At 32.7% G+C, this 22855-nt stretch overlaps 1 protein-coding gene across 3 annotated transcripts in view; it reads left to right on the top strand.

Moving 5' to 3' along the window:
- Window positions 1–22855, top strand: part of PHKB (phosphorylase kinase regulatory subunit beta) — a 256778-nt gene that overhangs the window by 21739 nt on the left and 212184 nt on the right. For all 3 annotated transcript variants that reach the window (XM_074211412.1, XM_074211413.1, XM_074211414.1), the window contains one exon: window positions 21172–21261. In XM_074211412.1, coding sequence (XP_074067513.1) covers window positions 21172–21261 — 90 coding nt within the window. The remainder of the gene's footprint in view (window positions 1–21171; window positions 21262–22855) is intronic.

Raw genomic sequence — 22855 nt, 5'->3', positions numbered from 1 at the left:
GAGTTGGGAGAATCTGGAAATATTACCCTTATGAAGGGGTGTATCTTGAAGGAAAGCCAGAATTCTCCTAGATAGAGAACTGAACTTCAGCAGTATTTTAATAGTGTTAGTGTTCATCCAAAGCCACATATTTTCAGCTTTGTATTACAAAGAAAAACTAATAGTCCATAAAGAAAATAATAAAATTCAGCTAAAGTTAGTAGAAGAGCAGGCATATACATTTTTATCCAAATTGGATGCTTTGAGTAATGCATTGTTTTATGAACTATAACTTGAGTGCATAGAATACTTATTCAAGTATTCACATTATATTTTTCTATGAATATTTTGGAAGGATAGATTAATTTATATTTGAATATTTCTATCATTCAGTATATGATAGACTAATATTTTATTTTTGCTAAATAGATTTTGTTCTGTTTTTTAGACTATTCATACTTTGTTAGTACAATGGAGTAAGGTTAGGGGTTTGTGATATTTGATGGTGTGATTGCTATATAATAAAAGTACATGAATTGATTTTTTTAGAAGATAAGTTAGATTTGAACAACCATATGGAAGAAATGTGATCAATTTTAGTTAAAAAAAACAACTACTCTAATTTCACTTAGGATAACAGTTTCAGGTATATGTAATGCAGAGTAAAATGTTAACCAATTTTTCTTTTCTCTCCTCAATTATAGTCTCATAATTTTGCTATCCTTGGATAAAATACATATGATGTCAACCTCAGTCTTCTGCATAGAAACTAAATTGATTATGGTAATCCAAGGCATATATTAATGTAGGATACCTATCTTACTAACTTAATTATTTAGAATATTTTTTTGTTAAAAATTGCTGATGAGGACGGCTAGGTGGCACAGTGGATAGAGCACCGGCCCTGGAGTCAGGAGTACCTGAGTTCAAACCCGGCCTCAGACACTTAATAATTACCTAGCTGTGTGGTCTTGGACAAGCCACTTAATCCCATTGCCTTGCAAAAACCTAAAAAAAAAAAGTTGCTTGTGGTCTGAATTGTTTATTTAAAATATAGCATAATAGGGCGGTTAGGTGGTACAGTGAATAGAGCACCTGCCTTGGAGTCAGGAGTACCTGAGTTCAAATCTGACCTCAGACACTTAATAATTACCTAGTCATGTGGCCATGGGCAAGCCACTTAGCCCCATTGCCTCGAAAAATCTAAAAATAAAATAAAATATAGCTTAATAAAATAGCTATAGGGCACTCCTCTACATCTGAGTGTACTGAACATCAAATGGGGAATGACAAAGTTTTCATCTTCCCAAGCTACTAGACACAGGAGTTAATTAATCAGTATTTATTGAATTTAAATGAATTGATAGCAAACACCCTACTCGCAAACTTAATTAAATTGTCAATATATTATCTCCTATGAATTTCTAGTCAATTCATTGTAATGGATCTTTTTGCATCTACTATGAGCTTAGTTTGTAAATCCACCGTCATTATGATTTTTTTCTATTAATATTCAAGACTGTGCATGTATGCCTACTACATGAAGTCAAGATATATCACTATATTCTTATTAAATTTGTTAATTCCATTTTATTAGGGGTAAACAGCTATTAACTAAGCTTCCTCAAGATATGAATGAAAGCAGCATGAAAACATTTTAGTTCCTTATCTCTAAAATATTAAATAACTGGAAAATATTTCAGTCTATCTCAGACAGGTATCATAAAAGAGAAAAAGGAAGTATAGACTGAAATGAAGTTTTTTTTAAAACAAAATAGGTGAAGGGGCAGCTAGGTGGCGTAGTGGATAAAGCACCGGCCCTGGAGTCAGGAGTACCTGGGTTCAAATCTGGTCTCAGACACTTAATAATTACCTAGCTGTGTGGCCTCAGGCAAGCTACTTAACCCCATTGCCTTGCAAAAACCTAAAAAAAAAAAAAACCCAAAAAATCAAAACAAAATAGGTGAACTGTGGTTGGGTTTAATTCTTTCCCTTTCACATTGTCAGATTTCTATTGAAATAATCTATGATCATTGTTTTATATCATATTTAAGAGAAATAGCAATGATATGAACTTAAATATGTATGTGCCATTGAATGTTGTCACCTTAAGAATCAGCATATAGATTTGTTAAACTGATGGTACTGTTGTCCAAAATATATCTAGATCACCTCTTTTGAACTACCTTAAGAACCAGTTTGTAAATAAAACATAATCAAATTAATTATAGAAAATGATAATCCTGGACAAAATTAGTGTTCTACCTTTTGAATGCTCAATACAATCATAGACATACTGTGAATATTTTCTATTTTTTCCCCCAGGTTAAATATAATGAATGATTTGTTTCCATTAGTGTCAAAAGAATCCAAAGGCATGGATAAAAATTACCTTTGAGAAGTTTAAACATATTTTAGACATTGGTGGCATAGTTTAAATATATTTTTTCTTGAGGGTGATGGTTTTGAAGAATAAAACATTCTTTTGGGATGTAAAGTCTGGCATGTTTGTTCAGAAACCAGAAGCAAAGCCAAGGAAACCAGCTGGAAGAGAAATAAATCAGCCAATGAAAATTATTAATAAATTAATAAACATTTATTAAGCACCTGTCATATAAGTGCTAGATATACAAAAAAGGCAAAAGATAGCCCTCAAGGAGCCTATAATCTAATATTGAATTAAACATGCAAATATGTATATATATATATATATATATATATATATATATATAGCAAGCTATATAGATATAAATAAAAATTAAAAGCCATTGGGGGAAGGCTTCCTGTAGAAGGTAGGATTTTGGTTGGGAATTTAGGGAGGTCAGTAAACAGAGTGGAGGAAGAACACTACAAGTAGTATGGATGTCCAGAGATGAGAGATAGAATGTTTTGTTTGTGGAACAGCCAAGAGGTCCGTGTTATTGAAGAGAGGTAGAAGAGGGCTTGACTTTGAATGCAAAATTGAGAATTTTGTGTTTATCATAGAGATAATAGGAGCTACTGGAATTTATTGAGTATAGTGGTAACATTATCAGACATGTTCTTTAGGAAAATCACTTTGTTGACTAAAAGGAGGATGGATTGGAGTGAGGAGAGACTTGAAGCACGCAGATCCACCAGTTGAGTACTGCAGTGATCAAGACACTGCATAATGAAGGCCTGCAGTAGAGTTGTGGTGATGTCAGAGAAGAGAAGGGGGGGTGCACATGAAGGATGCTGCAGAGGTGAAATTGACAGACTTTGGCAACAGATTGGATATGGGGAGGGTGAGAGATCAAGGATAAATACTAGGTTAGGAGGGAGCCTGAGGGATTGGGAGGCTGCTGTCTATTAAATATCCAGTTTGAGGTGTTTGAAAGGCAGTTGGAGCTGCAAAGTTGGAGATCGGCATAGAAGTTGGAAGGATAGGTAAATATCACATTTTTCAACATAGGTGATTGTTGTTGTTTTGTCCTTTGTTCTTGAAGAAGACCATGACTTCAGAAAGGTGATGCTATGATATCTGGGTGAATTGTATTTAAGTGAGAGAGGGCTGTGCAAAGTCACAGAAATGGAAATTAAGCCCATGGGAACTGATGAAATCACCAAGGAAAGTAATTTAGAGACAGAGAAAAGGACCCAGGACAAAACCTTGAGGGACAGCTATGATTAAAGCATGTGCTTTGGAGGAGGATCCAGTAAAGAAGACTAAGAAGTAGCAATCAGATAGGGAGTAGAACCAGGGAAGAGTTGGTCTTGAAAACTAGAGAGAAGAGTCTTTCAAAGAGGAGTTACCAACAATGAGAAAAGGAATGAGGATTAATAAAATGCCATGGGATTTGACAACCAAGAGAATGAGTGAAGGTATAGTCAATATTGGAAAGAGTGGTCATGGAAATTATGTCATTCAAAGGGGAGTCAACTTTCAGCAAGATGGAAGGAATTTCTAGTAAATGGAAGGAAATAGGAAAGGAAAAAAAAATAGGATTGAAAAGGACTTTTGGGGTCTATTATTTGACTAGGATTTCTCTTGAATTGGAAGAAGAAATCATAGATTTTAAATCTGAGAGCTTGGGTTTGAATTCTAATTCTGATTTTCAGCCATATAATCTTAGGCATGCCAATAAAGCTCTGCAAGTTTCAATTTCCTTTTATCATCTAACTTTTCATTATTCCTTATATATATTTTGACAAGATTCTTTACTGAAATACAAGCAAATGAGGGGAGAAAAAAACCAATTTGCTAAGTAAGTGAAGGGGTGAGTGAAGTTAGTGGGTGAGATATCAGTCTTAAGATCTTTAAATAGATTATATAAACCATGTTCCTTCTATAAGCATCACTAGAAATAGAATTTAATGCCTTTTAATTAAAAACACAAATAGGATCACGGATGTGAACTTTTCACATCTTGGTTAAATAAAATAGATAAAATTGTATCACTTTGATGTTTATAGCTTCCTGTTTTGTATTTCATGAAATGAAAAAATCACTGACTAAGAGATGAGCTAAGGAGAACTATGTAATGTGTAAATGACCACATTAGGGAGGTCCTTTTATATTTGTTCCTATTTTGTGGATTTGTAGATTTGTGATAATGACTTAGAGACTTGATTATTTTAGTTTTGCTATTTTCTTTCTTATAAACATATAGCTAACATATCTAAACTCTTTTATACATTTTTACTCTACCTGAAGAGAAAAAAATATTATTTTATTTGCCATATCAGACTATATAAAACTTGAGTGTTACCTCATATGTGTATTATTTTTCAGTATATTATTCCATTTTCCTTTTAAAGACATCTCACTGTGGGAATGTGAAATATTCAGATAAATATACTAGTTAAAAATCATTGATTTGGGGGCTCTTTTCTGTTACAATCCCCCCCCCTTCCAGAATTTATTCAAAACATGCAGAGACAGTATGGTATAGTAAATGATGTTTGTTCTCAAAGAAGACTGACATCAAGTATATGATTCTATAACAAGCAAGTAAATTGGATTGAGCGAGGGGTTACTATTCTTTGTCACCCACTTCACTTTCTCCTTCCAAGTCATCTGGGTCTAGGGACCAGATATGAATAAGGCAATCCAGGTTAAGTGACTTGCCCAAGGTCACACAGAGCTAGTAAACATCAAAAGTGTCTGAGGCTAGATTTGAACTCAGGTCCTCCTAACTGATGTTCTATCTGCTACACCACCTAAACTTTTAGTCTGGAGTCTCTGAATTCAAATCCTGCTTTAGCAGTAAGATTTGTCCCAAGACAAGTTATTTAACTTTTGTTGGGCTTAGTTTTCCTATTCTGTAAAATGAAGTTGGAATAGAAGACCTTTTTCTTACCTTCTGACTCAAAGCTATTAACCTGTATAATTTTTTTTCTACCATGTAGATTTTTCCAAGTTGTAGTCTGTTATAATAAGAACTTGTGACAGTGCATATTTAGGTTTAAGTTTAATGATTTGACTTTTTAGTTTTTTTCTAAGGTCTATGCAAGGTAGAAGTGAATATAAATATGTGTCTACTTTTATCAAGATTCATAAAAACATGATACTGTTCATGGTTGTTTGTTGCTCTTAATGAGATGAGCTTTAGACATGATTTTCCTCACAAAATTATATGCAAAAATCCTTTCCATTTGAAGGAGCAAAGACAATATTTAAAACCTCTTTAATCAGGGAAAACTTAGTGAAGAATGTAAGCATTGAATTAGTCTTTGAAGTCAAGGTTCTGTATGGAGCAGTGGCAGGAGTTGAAGATATAACCTACTCAGTCATAATCTCATAGGGTACTATTTTGTATTAACTCTTAGATGAAATGCACCAGTTTCCTCACTTCTACATATCATGAAGCACAATGTTTACCTAAACATAGTACACTCAGTAAATATTTTTTGAATTGAGAAGGGAGGCAGTGAGAATAAGATAGGTGATCCATTGTTTTTTAAATTATATATTCATTACCATTATGCACAGATTTCATTACAACTTAAAAATCATATTTCTTTTTCTCCTTTTACTATTGTGCATGAGTTTTTCCTGTGTGTTTGTGTGTGTGTGTGTGTGTGTGTGTGTGTGTGTGTGTGTATGTGTATACTGCACGTGCGCCCATGCACTTTGGGGGTTATGATCAGTTCTCATAGGGCAATGAAAGGATGACATCAGAATTTGAAATTTAATGGCAGATTGTTCACTTGAACAAAATAGAAGTCTAGATATTTTCTCTGATCCCCATCTCTTCTCAAACCTCTCTAAGATAGTAATTATACCCGAGATTAAAAACCAAAACAATTTCAACTGCATTGATAATCTAGGACATAAAAATCCAAAGTAAACATTTAATGAATAAAAGCAGAGAAGACTAATTCCTAAATCCCTACCTTTTTCCCTCTTCCCCCCATCCACTCACCATGCTCCTTATAGCAAGGTCACTCATCCTTTAATACTTCCTCAGTGTTGCATCGATCCAATCAGCAGAAATTTAAAAAAAAAATTTAAGCAGCAAAAATTTTTTAAATTTCTTTTTCCAATTATATGTCCAGTTAATTTTCAGTTTCCATTTTTGCTAAATTTTCTGCCTTCCATCCTTCTCTCCTGCAACCCCAAAATAGCAAGTAATCTGACATAGATTGTACATGTACAATCATGTTACATCTATTTCTATATTAGTTACACTGTGAAAGAAGAATCAGAACAAAAAAGGGTTAAATGAGGGGGAGGCTAGGTGGTGCAGTGGATAGAGCACCGGCCCAGGAGTCAAGAGTACCTGAGTTCAAATCTGGCCTCAGACACTTAATAATTACCTGTGTGGCCTTGGGCAAGTCACTTAACCCCATTGCCTTGGAAAAAAGGGGGGCGGGAATGAGAAGGAAAAAACAAAAAAAAATTGAAAAAGGTGAAAATAGTATGCTTTTATCTACATTCAGATTCTATAGTTTTTTTTTTTCTGGATATGGTTGACATTTTCCATCATAGGTCTTTTAGAATTGTCTTTGGTCTCTATATTGCTGTAAAGATCTAAGTCTATCATAACTGATCATTGCATAATGTTCTGCTAAAAATTTTTTTAAGACTGTGATAGTAGTGAAGTGTAGCAGTACTCTGCTATATCAGTGTTTTACACGAGAATATAGGAAGAGAGGAAGCTGGGAAAGGACATGTGTGGAGTTGGGTGGCTCAGGTATACCTGGATCCAGTTCTGACTTCCCAGAAATTACTAGAGGTAAAGACTTAGGAAGCTCAACTAGCTTGAGAAAAGTCTTAGACTGCTTTGAGATGTAGCCCCCCCACCCCAACCCCCAAGGGAAACTGATGTTTAAGATGAAAGAATCAAAAAAGTGAACTGGATGAGAATTAAGTGGGGAGGGGTGGAGATAGATATCATCAGAGATCTTATAAAGGAGAGCACTGAATAAATGACCTTGAACAATCAGATAAACCCAGGGGTAAGATGTTGAGTCATTTCAATTTTGTCTAACTCTTTGTGATCCCATTTAGGATTCTCTTGGCAAAGATACTGTAGAGGTTTGCTATTTCCTTCCCCAACTCATTTTACAGAGGAGAAAACTGAGGCAAACAGGGTTAAATTACTAGGGTCACACATACCTAGTGTCTGAAGCAAGATTTGAACTCCTGAAGATGAGTCTTCCTGATTCCTGACCTGGTACTCTATCCATTATGCCCAATAGATACTCATAATTGTAAGAGAATTATCAGGTAACAAGAAATAGTTCAGTTTATCTATAAAGAAGTATTGTAAGACAAAGAAAATGAAGAGTGAGGACTCTGGATTCTAATGAGAACATGTGAGCACAGGAAGATGTTTGAATAGCTTAAAAATAGAATTTATGACTTTATAATAGATAATTGATAGAATCTATGGAGACAAGTCTCAATACAGAAACAAAAGAAGGAATAACTTATTTGGAATACCAATACTCAGAAATGAAGGACTGTCTTGAAGACAAACAAAAAAAAATATGTTAAAATAAAAACATTCTCTCCACATAGGAAACACATATTGATTTTGAAAATAGGTTATAAAAAGACAACTTGAGAATTATAGGGTTCACAGAGAAAAATGAAAATTAAAAAAACTCAATATCATACTGTAATAAATATAATATAAAAAAATTGCCTAAAACTTCTGAACCCAAATTACAAAATGCCAATGAAAAGGCTCCATATATATATCACCTTCCAGGAAAAAAAATCACACAACTGACCAAATTTAACAGTTCTACCAACAAACAGCAATTTCTGCAAGTGGCTAGAAAAAGACCTTTACACATAAAGGAAAGAAAATCTGAATAGATACAAGATTATTTTGTGCCCAGAACTATCAAGACAAAATGAGATGATGTATTCAGAAGAGCAATGGACCTTAAGGTGCATTCCAAGCTACCCTGCAAATCTGAGCCAAACCGTAAATGGAAAAAGATGCATTTTCTAACAAAAAATTAGTATTTGAAAACCTTCCTAAAGAGAATGTAAGATTTGGAAGCATTATTTGTGTTTCTGGTATCTCAGACAAGAGGAATACAAGAAACTCCAGCAACTAGAGAAATAAAACAAAACAACAATGGAGACCCTTAAGAGAATTATAAGTAAAGATGCATGAGGAGATGAGGGTGAAAGCAGAAGTCTAATATGATAGTGGAGAAACAGGTCTAAAATGTCACAGACTAAAATCTTATTACACCCATGTTGTCATTTTTACTAAATTACAAAACAGCAGAGAACCTAAAAAAGGGAGAGGAAAAGAAGAGAATGTGTGATATTCCTGATTCAAGTCAAAAGCTTTTTTTTAAGAATTTAGAAAGATTTTATTTATTTTGAGTTTTACAATTTTTCCCCTAATCTTGCTTCCCTCCCCCCACCCCCCACAGAAGACAGTCTGTTAGTCTTTTACATTGTTTCCATGATATATATTGATCTAAGTTGAATGTGGTGAGAGAAAAATCTTATCATTAAGGGGAAAAAAAATAAAGTATAAGAGATAGCAAAATTACATAATAAAATATCAGGTTTTTTTTTTAAATTAAAGGTAATAGTCTTTGGTGTTTGTTCAAACTCCACAGTTCTTTCTCTTGATACAGATGGTATTCTCCATTGCAGATAGCCCAAGAGTGTCCATCATTGTTAAATTGATGAGATGAACAAGTCCATCAAGGTTGGTCATCACCCCCATGTTGCAGTTAGGGTGTAAAATGTTTTTCTGTTTCTGCTCATCTCACTCAGCATCAGTTCATGCAAATCTCTCCAGGCTTCCCTGAATTTCCATCCCTCCTGGTTTCTAATAAAACAGTAGTGTTCCATGACATACATATACCACAGTTTGTTAAGCCATTCCCCAATTGAAGGACATTTACTTGATTTCCAATTCTTTTCCACCACATCCAGGGCTGCTATGAATATTTTTGTACAAGTGATGTTTTAACCCTTTTTTGTAATCTCTTCAGGGTATAGACCCAGTAGTGGTATTGCTGGATCAAAGGGTATGCACATTTTTATTGCCCTTTGGTCATAATTCCAAATTGCACTCCAGAAAGGTTGGATGAGTTCACAGCTCCATCAACAAGGAATTAGTGTCCCAGATTTCCCACATCCCTTCCAACATTGATCATTGCCCTTTCTGGTCCTATTGGCCAATCTGAGAGATGTGAGGTGGTACCTCAGAGATACTTTAAATTGCATTTCTCCAGTTAGTAATGATTTAGACTAATTTTTCAAATGACTATGGACTGCTTTAATTTTCTCATTTGTAAATTGCCTTTGCATATCCTTTGACCATTTGTCAATTGGGGAATGGCTTGTTTTTTTGAAAATTTGACACAGTTCTCTATATATTTTAGAAATGAGTCCTTTGTCAGAAGTACTAGTCATAAAAATTGTTTCCCAATTTATCATATTTATTTTGATCCTGGTTACAGTGGTTTTGTCTGTGCAAAAGCCTTTAAATTTAACATAATCAAAATTATCTATTTTGTTTTTAATGATGTTCTCCATCTTTTCCTTGGTCATAAATTGCTTCCCCTTCCATAGATCTGACTGGTAAACTATTCCTTGATCTCCTAGTTTGCTTATAATATGGTCTTTTATGTCTAAATCCTGTGCCCATTTTGATCTTATCTTGGTATAGGGTATGAAGTGCTGATCTAATCTAAGTTTCCTCCATACTACCAATTTTCCCAACAGTTTTTATCAAAGGGAGAGTCCAATAGCTGGACTCTCTGGGTTTATCAAACAGTAGATTACTATAATCATTTCCTGCTATTGCACCTAGTCTATTCCACTGATCCACCACTCTGTTGCTTAGCCAGTACCAGACAGTTTTGATGACTGATGCTTTATAATATAATTTTAGATCTGATAAGGCAAGTCAAAGATTCTTAATTAAATTTATCTATGAAGTTATTCTTCATAAATGAGTTGGATTTATACTAGGAATGCAACCATGGTTCAACAATAGGAAAGTAATCAATTTAATTAATGATATATTCAAAATAATTTGAGTGTATAGGCTACAGAATTCTCAAATATGAACTTCAGTTCTCTATAAGAACAAAATTTAAAAGATAAAGATAGAGAAACAAAAACCATTCCATCTAACTACAAGGTATACAAAGTAACTGGGCATCAGTATACCAAAGTACAGGAAATATTTGTATAGATTTATTTAAAATTGTTCCATAAAGAAATAAAGAGCATCTTAATAAAAATGACAATACATCAAAAATAAATTTATAGTCAATGCTATGCCCAATTAGCAAAGGAATACTTTATAGAACTTGATAAAATAATGTTGAAATTCATTTGGAATAATAAAAGATCTAGAATATCAAGGGAAAAGATGAAAATAGATACTGATAAGGGCAATAATAGCATTTCCAGATCTCATTCTATTTTAAAGCAACAGTCATGAAAATAAACTGAAATTTTTTAAGAGAGGTGGAGAATAGAAGAACAGATTAGAAAAGGAGAATTAAAAAAACAAGGAAAAATAACCCAGTGTTCAATAAAATAGAAAGCATAAATTACTTGGGAAAGCTACCAATTTCATTTTTTAAAAAACTCAGAAAGCAGTCTAGCAGTAAGTAGGCTTAGTCTAACACCTTACAGTACATTCTAAATGAATATAATGACCTTAATAAATCTCATATTATTAAAAAATAGAAAAGAAACTCATATCTCCCATAACTCTGAATAAGAGATATTTTCTTACAAAAAACAATTAATGGAAGAAATTACAAAAGACAAAATACATGAAACCAAAAAGCTGCAGACAAAATTAATACACTTAGAATAAGAAAGTAAGTGGTCAAAAGGGGAAAAAAATGTTTCAAATCTCTGATGAGGATTTGGCATCCAACTTTTATAGGAAAAAATTTTGTTGTTGTTCAGTTCTTTCAGTTTTGTGCCCAATTCTTTTCTTATTTGGGATTTTCTTGACAAAGATACTGTAATAGTTTGTCATTTCCTTCTCCAACTCATTGTACAGATGAGGAAACTGGGACAAATACTGTTAAATGACTTGCCCAGAGTTACACTGTAAGTTCTGAGCCAATATTTCAATTCAGGAAGATCAGTCCCTGACTTCAAGCCCAATACTATTGTACTAATCACCTTGCCTAATGAAGAAAATAGTGGATAGTAATTTTATGGGAATGTTTCTCTGTAACATAAATAATAAATCATAATTTCCATAGTGTTATACAACCATGTTATAATGTCATTCAAATGAACTATTTTAACATTGTTTTTATTGAATTAATTGCCTTTTGTGATACTGTTTCATCAAATATTGTTTCTACAGAACCAACATAAAGATACAAATTTAATAATTTATCTGAATCTAAATTGTTAAGTTATTGGTTTGCTTCTTAGGCTTTTTTGTCTGTGACTTAACTTGAATTCCTTTAGAATATCTAGATATTTAGTATATCCATTCTATTTTTAATATTTTAACTAAAAATTTTTCTCTGTTCAGGAGAACTCAGGAACTTCTTTGATTACTTAAGAGATTCAGAATCATTGAACATCAGAGATGGAAAGGATGCCAGAATCACCTAGGTCTAAGTTTCTCTTATTTCACATAAAGGAAGGAAAACCCAGACAGAGATTTATATAGCTCTCATGCAAGGCAGAATGTAGACTAAAACTCAAATCTCTTAACTCCCTGGCCAGCTCTTCTATTGCTTGTGAGGAAATTTTTTCCTGATATTATCCTAAACAATATTAAGTCTACTACTTCTGACTATTATAACCTAAATTATTCCTTGCATTCAGTCCTTTTGTTTTCCAATTCTTTCTTTATTACTTTTCTTGTAAAGATATAAATTTCTAGTTACAACTTTTCCTAGACAGATTACATCCTCTAGTCCTAATTCTACTGTCAGTCTATCTTGATGATATTATTTTGTTTTTGAAATGAATAGAGATTGAAGATGAAATGAAATATGAACTAAAAAATGATTGGTTATTTGTACATATAAGATAAAAATTAATCCTTTACCTTGAGTATTTGAAATTTCCATTTTATTTTGTGATTATTTGAAATACCCTAGGATTAAAATTTTCAGGAACAATTCTGAAAAACAGTAATAGGGAAGAATTTTCTATTTCTTTTATGTTCATGAATCTTCATTTTAAACATTTATTAGATTTTTTTGGTTTTCCTTGCATTTTGAATTATTCATACATGTTTCATAATATGAACTTTACTGCTTTTTGTTTTCTTGGCATTATCATGATATCTTTTCAGATGTCAAAATTCCTAGTAAAATGTTATTTAATTTATAGTAATGAAATATTTTTAATTATAGAAATACAGTAGTGAATTATCTTTAATTATAGATCAAAGCAGCTTCATAAAATATTTAAAAAATAAAATATGAACAAAACAAAACAATTCTGATAGTTTAAAAAACATGTTTATGGAGTTTGTACTTCAATTTATATTTAGGACACCTTAAAAAGCAAAAAAAAAATACTGACAAGAAGGCATAATTTTTTTTAAAGATATGGATCTGGCTTCAGACATTTAACACTTAGTAGCTGTGTGTCCCTAGGCAAGTCACTTAAACTCAATTGCTGGGAATACAAGTAGTGAGGGAATGCTCCCCCTCCATTTTCTTCTCCCAAGTTCTTCCTTACATGCCTCTTTCATGTAAAATAATCTACTCCTTTTTCCAATGCATCTCTCTTTCTCTCCCCTCAATTATCTTTTGAGATATTCCTATCATAGTCACCTCACTCAACTGTGCCCTCTATCTCTGTATACCCTTACTAACTGCCCTAGTAATTAACGATAATGTTTTAGGAGTTATCATCTTCTCATATAGGGATATAAACATAGTCATACTTAATCATGTTAAGTCCCTTATGCTTTGTTTCATGTTTACTTTTTTATGCTTCTCTTGAGTCCTGTGTTTGAAAGTAAAATTTTCTATTCATCTTTTATCCTTTCATTAGGAATGCCTGAAAGTCCTCCTTAAAATGTTAATTTTCCCTCCCCCCCATTTGATTTTTTTTAGGCTTAGATTATTCTTGATTGTAATCTTAACTCTTTTGTTGTCTGGATCATCAGATTCCAAATCCTTTTCTCCTTTTATCTTATGTGATTCTCACTGTGGGCTCTATGATGTTTGCATTATGTCTTTCTAGTTACTTGCAATATTTTCTCCTTGACATGGGACCTCTGGAATTTGGCTATAAAAATCCTGAGAGTTTTCATTGTGAGATCTAATTTTTAATAAATTATTTTACTCAGTGAACTTTTGTATCTTTTATCCTTTTAGTCAATTCTGCTTTCAGTGTTTTTTGGTGCCTCTTTTATATTATTTGGCCAATTCTGCTTTGTAGAGTATGGTTTTCTTCATTTTTTGATGCCTCCTTTACTAAGCTATTTACTTCTTTTTATAATTTTCTTGCTTTTCTCCCAGTTCTTCAATTTGATTGTTGAAATCCTTTTAAAGCTGATCTAAGCATTCTTGTTATGGTATTATTTTAAATTTGTTTGGAGAGCAGTGTTGGGAGAGTTCCACTGAGTTTCTGCCTCTACCGTGTTTATTCTTTCTCCTGCTTACTTTATTATATTTGGTCTTTCCTACTTTTTTTTCATGACTTTTCATGAGATGCTTAACTGTTTCATCTTCTAGATCAAGAAATTTTTTTTCTGATAACTGTATGTGAATATAATTTCTTCATAATCCTATGTATTTAATTTTATGTGATTAAAAAATCATTCTGAGAAGTGATCCAAATGCTTTACCTAATTAATTGTAAAGGTATCTATGAAGTAAAAAGCTTTAGCGTCCCACAGAGAAGAAGATGATTAGCAGTATCAAAGGCTGCAGAGATGTCAAGGAAAATGAAGATTGAGAAAGCACTAATGAATTAGGCAACAAAGCAATCATGGGTACCTGGTGAGAGCAGTGGAATCATAAGTTTGGAAGCCAGATTGTAGGGGATTCAGTAGGGAGCAAAAAGAGAGAAAGTGGAGGCACCTAATATAGGTGACTTTTTTGAGGTGTTTAAGTAAAAAAAGAATAAATATAGGAGGATAGTTAGAGAGGATGGAAGATCAAATGATTTTTATTAGGTGAGAAAAAATATAAATATATTTGTAGACAGTAGGGAGAGAGCCAGTGAAAAGGGAGAGGTTGAAAATCAGTGAAAGAGTAGGTATGGGGGTGGCTAGGTGGTACAGTGGATAGAGGACCGGCCCTGGAGTCAGGAGTACCTGAGTTCAATTCTGGCCTCAGACACTTAATAATTACCTGGCTGAGTGGTCTTGGGCAAGCCACTTAACCCCATTGCCTTGCAAAAAAATAAAAAGAGTAGGTGTGAAGGAGAAGACATTCTGTTAGAAGAGATGGAATGGAAAAAGATTTGAACAGGTAGAGGGGATTAGCCAAGCAAAATAGTAAGAGCACTTTATTATGTGAGACAACAGTGAAGAAAGAACAATGATAGATGACATCTGAGTGAGGGGAGATGTAGAGGAAAGAGTTCACAAAGGTAACTAATTTTTTCTGCAAAATATGAGACAGGGATTTTATTTCATAGTTTCTATTTAGCTCTAGTTTTTTTTTCTGCAATACTTTTTGCAGGATTTCATTTATATGCTTTTAATTTTTGCATTTTGGAATATCATATGACAAGATTTTTCTTTCCTTTGTGATTCCTGCCAAATCATATATTCTTTTTTAATTCATTTATTTTTAATTTTACAATTTTTCCCTTAATCTCGCTTCCCTCCCCCCACCCCCCACAGAAGGCAGTCTGTTAGTCTATACATTGTTTCCATGGTATACGTTGATCCAAATGGAATGTGATGAGAGAGAAATCATATCCTTAAGGAAAAAAATAAAGTCTAAGATAGAAAAATTACATTGTAAGATAACGATTTTTTAAAATGAAAGGTAATAATCCTCGGTCTTTGTTCAAACTCCACAATTCTTTCTCTGGATACAGATGGTATTCTCCATGGCAGACACCCCCAAAATTGTGCCTAATTGTTGCACTGATAGAATGAGCAAGTCCATTAAGGTTGATCACCACCCCCATATTGCTTTTAGGGTGTAAAATGTTTTTCTGGTTCTGCTCATCTCACTCAGCATCAGTTCATGCAAATCCCTCCAGGCTTCCCTGAATTCCCATCCCTCCTGGTTTCTAATAGACCAATAGTCTTCCATGACATACATATACCACAGTTTGTTAAGCCATTCCCCAATTGAAGGACATTTACTTAATTTCCAATTCTTTTCCACCACAACTAGGGATGCTGTGAATATTTTTGTACAAGTGATGTTTTTATCCTTTTTCATGATGTCTTCAGGGCATAGACCCAATAGTGGTATTGCTGGATCAAAGGGTATGCACATTTTTATTGCCCTTTGGCAGTAATTCCTACGTGCTCTCCAGAAAGGTTGGATGAGTTCACAGCTCCTTCAACAATTTATTAGTGTCCCAGATTTCCCATATCCCTTCCAACATTGATCTTTGTCCTTTCTGGTTATATTGGTCAATCTGAGAGATATGAAAGTGGTACCTCAGAGATACTTTAAATTGTATTTCTTTAATAAGTAGTGATTTAGAGCAATTTTTCTTATGACTATGGATCACTTTGTTTGCCTCATCTGTGAATTGCCTTTACATATCCTTTGGCCATTTGTCAGTTGGGAAATGGCTTGTTTTTTAAAAATTTGACTCAGTTCTCTGCATATTTTAGAAATAAGTCCTTTGTCAGAAAGACTAGTTGCATAAATTGTTTCCCAATTTACTACATTTCTTTTGATCTTAGTTACAGTGGTTTTGTCTGTACAAAAGCTATTTAATTTAATGTAATCAAAATTATCTAGTTTATTTTTAAAGATGTTATCCATGTCTTTCTTGGTCATAAACTGCTTCCCATTCCATAGATCTGACAGGTAAACTACTCCTTGATCTTCTAGTTTGCTTATAATATTGGTTACTATGTCTAAATCCTGTATCTATTTGGATCTTATCTTGGTATAGGGTGTGAGTTGTTGGTCTAATCTAAGTTTCTTCCATATTAACTTCCAATTTTCCCAACAGTTTTTATCAAAGAGAGTTTTTATACTAATAGTTGGACTCTTTGGGTTTTTCAAACAGCAGATTGCTGTAATCATTTCCTGCTATTGTACCTCATCTATTCCACTGATCCACCACTCTGTCTCTTAGCCAATACTGGACATTTTTTGATGATTGATGCTTTTTAATATAATTTTAGATCTGGTAGGGCTAAGCCACCTTCTTTTGCTCTTTTTTCAATTAAATTCCTGTAAATTCTTGATCTTTTATTTCTCTGTATGAATTTACTTACAATTTTTTCTAACCCATTAAAGTAATTTTGTGGAATTTTGATTGGTAGTGAACTAAGTAAGTAGTTTAATTTAGGTAGAATTGTCTTTGTTAATTCCATTAGCTTGACCTATCCATGAACAGTTGATATTTGACCAGTTATTTAAAACTGATTTTATTGTATGAGAAATATTTTGTAATTATTTTCAAAAACTTTCTGAGTTTACCTTGGCAGGAAGACTCCCAAGTAATTTTATATTGTCTGCAACTACTTTCAATAGGCTTTCTCTTTCTAGCTCTTTCTGCTATATCTTGCTAGATATCTATAGAAATGTTGGGGATTTATTAGGGTTTATTTTATACCCTGTGATTTTGCTAAAGTTCCTAATTATTTCTAATAGTTTTTTAGATGCTAAATCATATATTCTTAATTGATAATTAATCTTTTGGAGGCTAGTTGTAGTATTTTTTAAATGTAAAAGCTCTAGATTTTGGCTGATATTCCTGGGTATTTCCCATTTGCATTTCTATAAGGAAATAGTATATATCTGTCTTTGTATCAATCTCTAACTTTTTAATCTGCCTGTCTGTATCTGCTGCACATATTCCATTTTCACATTGCTCTTTGGTTTTAACAGATCTAGGCAGTTTTTTTAAATGAATTCTTGAAATATAATTTTTGTTGAATCAATATTTTCAAGGACTCTGAGAATTCTTAAAGTATCTCTTGACCCTTCTTGTCAGTTATTTTTTTTAGTAGTTATCCACTTAATTTTTTTTTCATTTTTTGAGTTGTATCAAAATTTTCTAATGGAATTAATAAGTTCCATCTTCTCCATTTTCATTTTTCTAAGAGTCCATTACTTTGGTTACATTTTTTGCCCTCTATTCTACACTATTTTCCTTTCAAGTTTTTCTCCTGAACTCTAATTTTATTTCTTATTATAAAAACAAAAGCTTCCTCCATTTTTCCTATCTACTCATATATTTTTTTTTCCTGAAACTCTAATTGTGATTCTTGTAGGGTTCTTGCTTCTGGTATTGCCTCCCCATCTCCCCACCCCCATGCTTAGGTTTCTTTTATTAGAAATTATTCCCTAATTGCGTGTGTGTGTGTGTGTGTGTGTGTGTGTGTGTGTGTGGTTTTCTTCTTTATCTCATACTTTCAGCCTCAGATCTTGATTTGTGATTTTGTGCTCAGTTCAGTCTCTTTGGAGGGGACAGGTAGATCTTGTTTAATTCTTTCTCCTCTATACTAAGCTTCTGCCTCTGCTGCTATAAGTAGGATGACTAGTATTTGTCCTCAGTCTCTGGCTTCTGATCTCTTGGTAGACCACTGAAGTTCTTGGCCTCAGTTAGACCATCTTCTTTTTGTATTGTAGGTTGTCAAAAATTATTCCCTTGCTACAGCAAGGTCTCAGTGGACTGCTCAAGATTATCTTGACTTTTGGCTGCCTGCAGACTTCAGGGACCAGTAGCCAGGCGTTGAGCTGACCATCTTTCCTAGTGGGGCTCCTAATAGTGTAAGGAGTGTATAACCAGGTTTTATTTTCCTAAGCAGTGATATGTGGGAACTGTTTTTATGCCTTATTCTCTTATGACAAGCTGGTTTGTAGATCTGGCTTTAGGCATCTAATCCTACACTGGATTATTACCCTTAGCTTTTATATCCTGTATGGTTTTGACTTTGCACATGGTATCTTATACTGACTTACCTGTTGTTGGCTTTCATCTACCTCTACTGGCTTTTGGATGTCTTTATATAGTTTTATAGTAGATGGAGGAATTTACTTCCATGTCTTTTCAGTTTATCATTCATCCTTTGGGATCTTTTTCACCTATTTACAGAGGCTTATATGAAAGAAGTGGACATTCCTGAATTTTAACCTTCCCAGTTTAACTCTATGTTTCTGCCTCTGCTGCCGAAAAATATGGTTTTTTTTTTACTTTTTTTAAGCATAACCTAAAAGGGAAGTTTTGACCTCAAATATTAGCTCCTGCTAGTGGATTTTGTCCTCAGCTGTATTTGGCTATTTCATTTATATTTGTCAGCTAAGGGATTATTTGACATAGTGAGACCAGTGTTGAGACCTTTATTCTTCTGTTACTTGTTAGATCCTAGGTGTCATGTTGTATTGAAATGACAGTCTGGCCCATAACTATCCTAGTTATGATGATTGACTGCCCATTTTTCTTCTGGTTGTCATTCCAGCTTTCTTCCATTATAAACCCTGGCTATATATACAAGCATTCCATTAACTCACTGAAGGTCATTGTTCTTTTCCAAAGGTTGTTCACACAAAAGAAAGTAAAGAAATTGCTTCTTTGAATGTCTGAATCTTTCTGTAACACTTCGAAAATCTTATACCTATCATGGTAATTTTAGAAGTAAAATGCTTTGATTTTCTTTTAAAGCAGTCTTAGTGAATCTAAAAAAAATCCATGCCACCCACCCTCTGTCAAGTTTCATGTGCTCTATTTTTAATGTGTAGCATTTGTTACTTGAATGTAAAGTGTATTAATATTGACCCTGTAATCTTAGTGATGTTAAGAAGAGGCATAGATAGTATTTAGCCCCTAAACCTTGATGTTGAATTGGCTTCCTCTTATTCTGCAGCTAAGAGAGTCTGCATTGGTCAAGCATATAATATTTAGCTGAGTCTTTGTAGCAAATTGTCATAATTAATCTATATTCTGTATTCTAGGTACACTAGTGCTATGATAGCATCTTTGGTAGATTTCAGGGTATAAAAAATTATCTATATTATAGCCCAAATAACAAGATCTGATGACCTGTCAGTACCTGACAAAAGTAAGGAGAGTCTGTGCAGGAAAAATTGAAATGATTGGCTGATTATCATTGAAGTATATGAGACCTTGGAATAATTGATCATCATTTTTTTTCTTTTCTGGTTTTTTGGAAGTGAGAGACATTATTAGTTTTCTTTCTTTTTATAATATTTGTCATATTTTAAGTTCTCATAAACTGTATTTTTAAAAAATTATTATTTTGAACTTGGCAAATAGTAACAATTGTAAACCTTTCTTTATACTTAGAACAGATAAGAGGATTTTATCTGAAACAGTAGCTGCTGTGTGTATATTTTATATATATATATATATATATATATATATATATATACCTTGTTTTTTAAGCTACATAATGCATTTCTGCATTTCTTTCTGTTCATTTAAGAAATTTTTTAAAAAATATTTCACTGAATTTTTACTCTCTCTTTTGCTATTAATATCCCTACCTCCTTTCCCCCCCATATGTCTTCCATTTCACCCTAACCCCTTCCTCATATCAAGTGTAGTCATGTAAAGCAAATCTATACATTGACTTTAATCTGAAAAATGTATCTCAATCTTTTCTTCACCCTTCGATTAAGAGATAGGAGACATAATTCATTTGAGTCATCATTGTTTATTACATTGGTCTCAATTCTTGTCTTTAAAATTTATTTTTCTTTTTAATATTGTACTATAATTTCACCTCCTGGTTTTATCTACCTCATTTTGCCTTAGTTGTATATCTTCCAGATTTATCTGAATGTGTCATTTAAAAAAATTTTATATATCTTAGCATTTCATTCCAATAATGTATTATAATTAGTTTATCCATTCTTCAGTTAATGGGCTATAATAAAAAATACTATTAAAAATAGCTTTGTGGATGTGGATCCTTTCCCTGTATTTTCGATTTTTGGGTGGTAGTAATTCAATAGTGGGTATTTTTAGGTTTAAGGGTATGTATGGTTTAATGACTAGATGAATATAATTCAAAATTGCTTTACAGAGTGACTCAACATATTAGATTTCCTATCTTTTTGTAATTCTGCTATAAATTGTCATTTTCTTTTTTTTTTTGTCATATTTGCCAATCTCATGGCTGTGAGGTGGGATTTCAGAGTCAATTCAATTTTCAGTTCTTTTATAATTAGTAATTTGGTGCATTTTTTTCATTTTTGATTGTTCATAGCATGCATTTCTTTTGAGAACTGGGAGACTTTTCTTCTAATTAATAATATTAAATAGACATTATTTAAATCCTATTTAATTTACATCCACAGAATGGATGTAAATGGATGTAAATTAAGAATCCTTGGAAAGTATTTTACTGCTGTCTTTGTCACTATCACATGAGTGTTGTGGATTTTAGGATTTTTATAGCCTAAACATAAATGAGCAGTTAAATATTAAGTTCTTATACTGGTTTAAGCTTAATATTACTAGTGTCCCCTCTCTTCCAAAGGGCAGTTTGCACTATGATGAAATAATTTGCATGACAATGAAATAGCTAGAAAGTGCTGAGTTGTGTGAAGTTGTTTCTCCCTTTTTTTGTATTTTTATATGAAAATATGGATTTTGATGAAATTTTTTTTTAGGCTCGGTTTATGAACCTCTTAAAAGCATTAACCTTCCAAGACCTGACAATGAAACTCTGTGGGATAAATTGGATCATTATTACAGAATTGGTAAGCAAAGAATGAGGAATAAGTGTTTTTGAATATCCCTATTTTAATAATTACTCTTTTACAATGCTATTCTATCTTTTCTTTGAAAGTATTATTTCTGTATCTGGTTTGTTGGGTCTTTTATGCACTAAGAAGGTACACATTAATTTATAAGTGAATGAATAAACCTATGTCTGACCCATATGTTACTTTAATGATCAAAAAACTTTTAACATATTTCCATAAATATTTTGTTTTTGTTCCTCTGAGAAAGCAAATATGACAACCTATTTGAAGGTGTTTGATTTACTATTCTAATAATCCAAGGATCTGTGGTTTTATCAGGGTGGGAACTGTCTCAACCAATGTAGATTATAAGCCTTTTACCACTTGTAGATGAACTTATGGTTGTTGCTATAAATAGGGAGTCTTTGTGGCAAAAGGAACTATGTTGGTTTAGAATGCAATTATGCATGTGTGTTTATTTGCATGAATGTATGTATATATATATATATATATATATATATATATATATATATATATATATATATATATATATCTTAGCTCTAGTGAGTTGCCAGTTTTTCAAAAATAAATTTTTCTTTGATCTCAGCTTTCATATTCTCTTCCTTTATAAACTGCCTTCTTTTTAATCATTTACATACATGTTTTCCTATTAAATTCTCAATTTATTTACAGTAGGATGTTTGATTTTTGTCTTTTGTTCTGAGTATCTACCACAGCATTTTGCACATATAAGGCATTTAATAGATGTATTTCAATTGAATTCGAATGAAGTATGTGCCTGTGTAAAATTATAAAGATACTTTGAGTCAAAGTCTTATTGAAAAAATTAGTAAAACTTGCTACAAATTAACAACTTTATATTATCAACTCACAAGTACTAAAATAAATTCATTTGGAGAAATGGGAGCTTACTTTTTCTTGACTTAAATTCTGTTGAAAAATAGAATATACTAAGCATTGGAAAAGTAGTTCATCAGTTTTGATAACAAATAACATGTATTTTGGAGGAATATAGCATTTATTCATTTAGAGACTGAAAAAGAGAAATGAAATAGCTTTTATAAGATGCCATTATGTATGTTTGCATTCCAGTTTTTAGAACTTCTGAACAGAAACAGAATAAGAAATTAATTTCAGCCTGCTATTTATTTAAATGAAACTTTAAAGAAAGAGCCTGTTTACATGCTGCTGTTAGATGATGTGAGAGTGCTTCTAAAGTACTGAAACAGAACCTATATGATGTATTAAACAAAATTGATCTTATAGTATGAGGGATAGGGACAAAATGCTTCTTCACTTGACAGAATACCTAGAATTCCAAGTTCTTGTTTGATCTATTGACATTTTATCATTTTGTAGGTTCATTGCTTTTGTCATCCATAGAGGAAAAAGTGACAGTCCAATTTACTCATTGCCATTCATAGTGGCAGTAGCAAACTTATGCTTCTCTTTGCCATTCATCTGTTTCAGACCTTTCTCACTGAAACTGATTTGTTACCTTAGTTGGAGAGGTCTCACTAGTGAATTGACTTCTAATGGGTCATTTTCAACTACTCAACTCTTTTGGAATGGTCAACAAGGTTATTGT

The sequence above is a fragment of the Macrotis lagotis genome, chromosome 1, assembly GCF_037893015.1.
Source record: "Macrotis lagotis isolate mMagLag1 chromosome 1, bilby.v1.9.chrom.fasta, whole genome shotgun sequence".
Lineage (NCBI taxonomy): Eukaryota > Metazoa > Chordata > Mammalia > Peramelemorphia > Peramelidae > Macrotis > Macrotis lagotis.
This window is presented reverse-complemented; position numbering and strand designations above follow the sequence as displayed.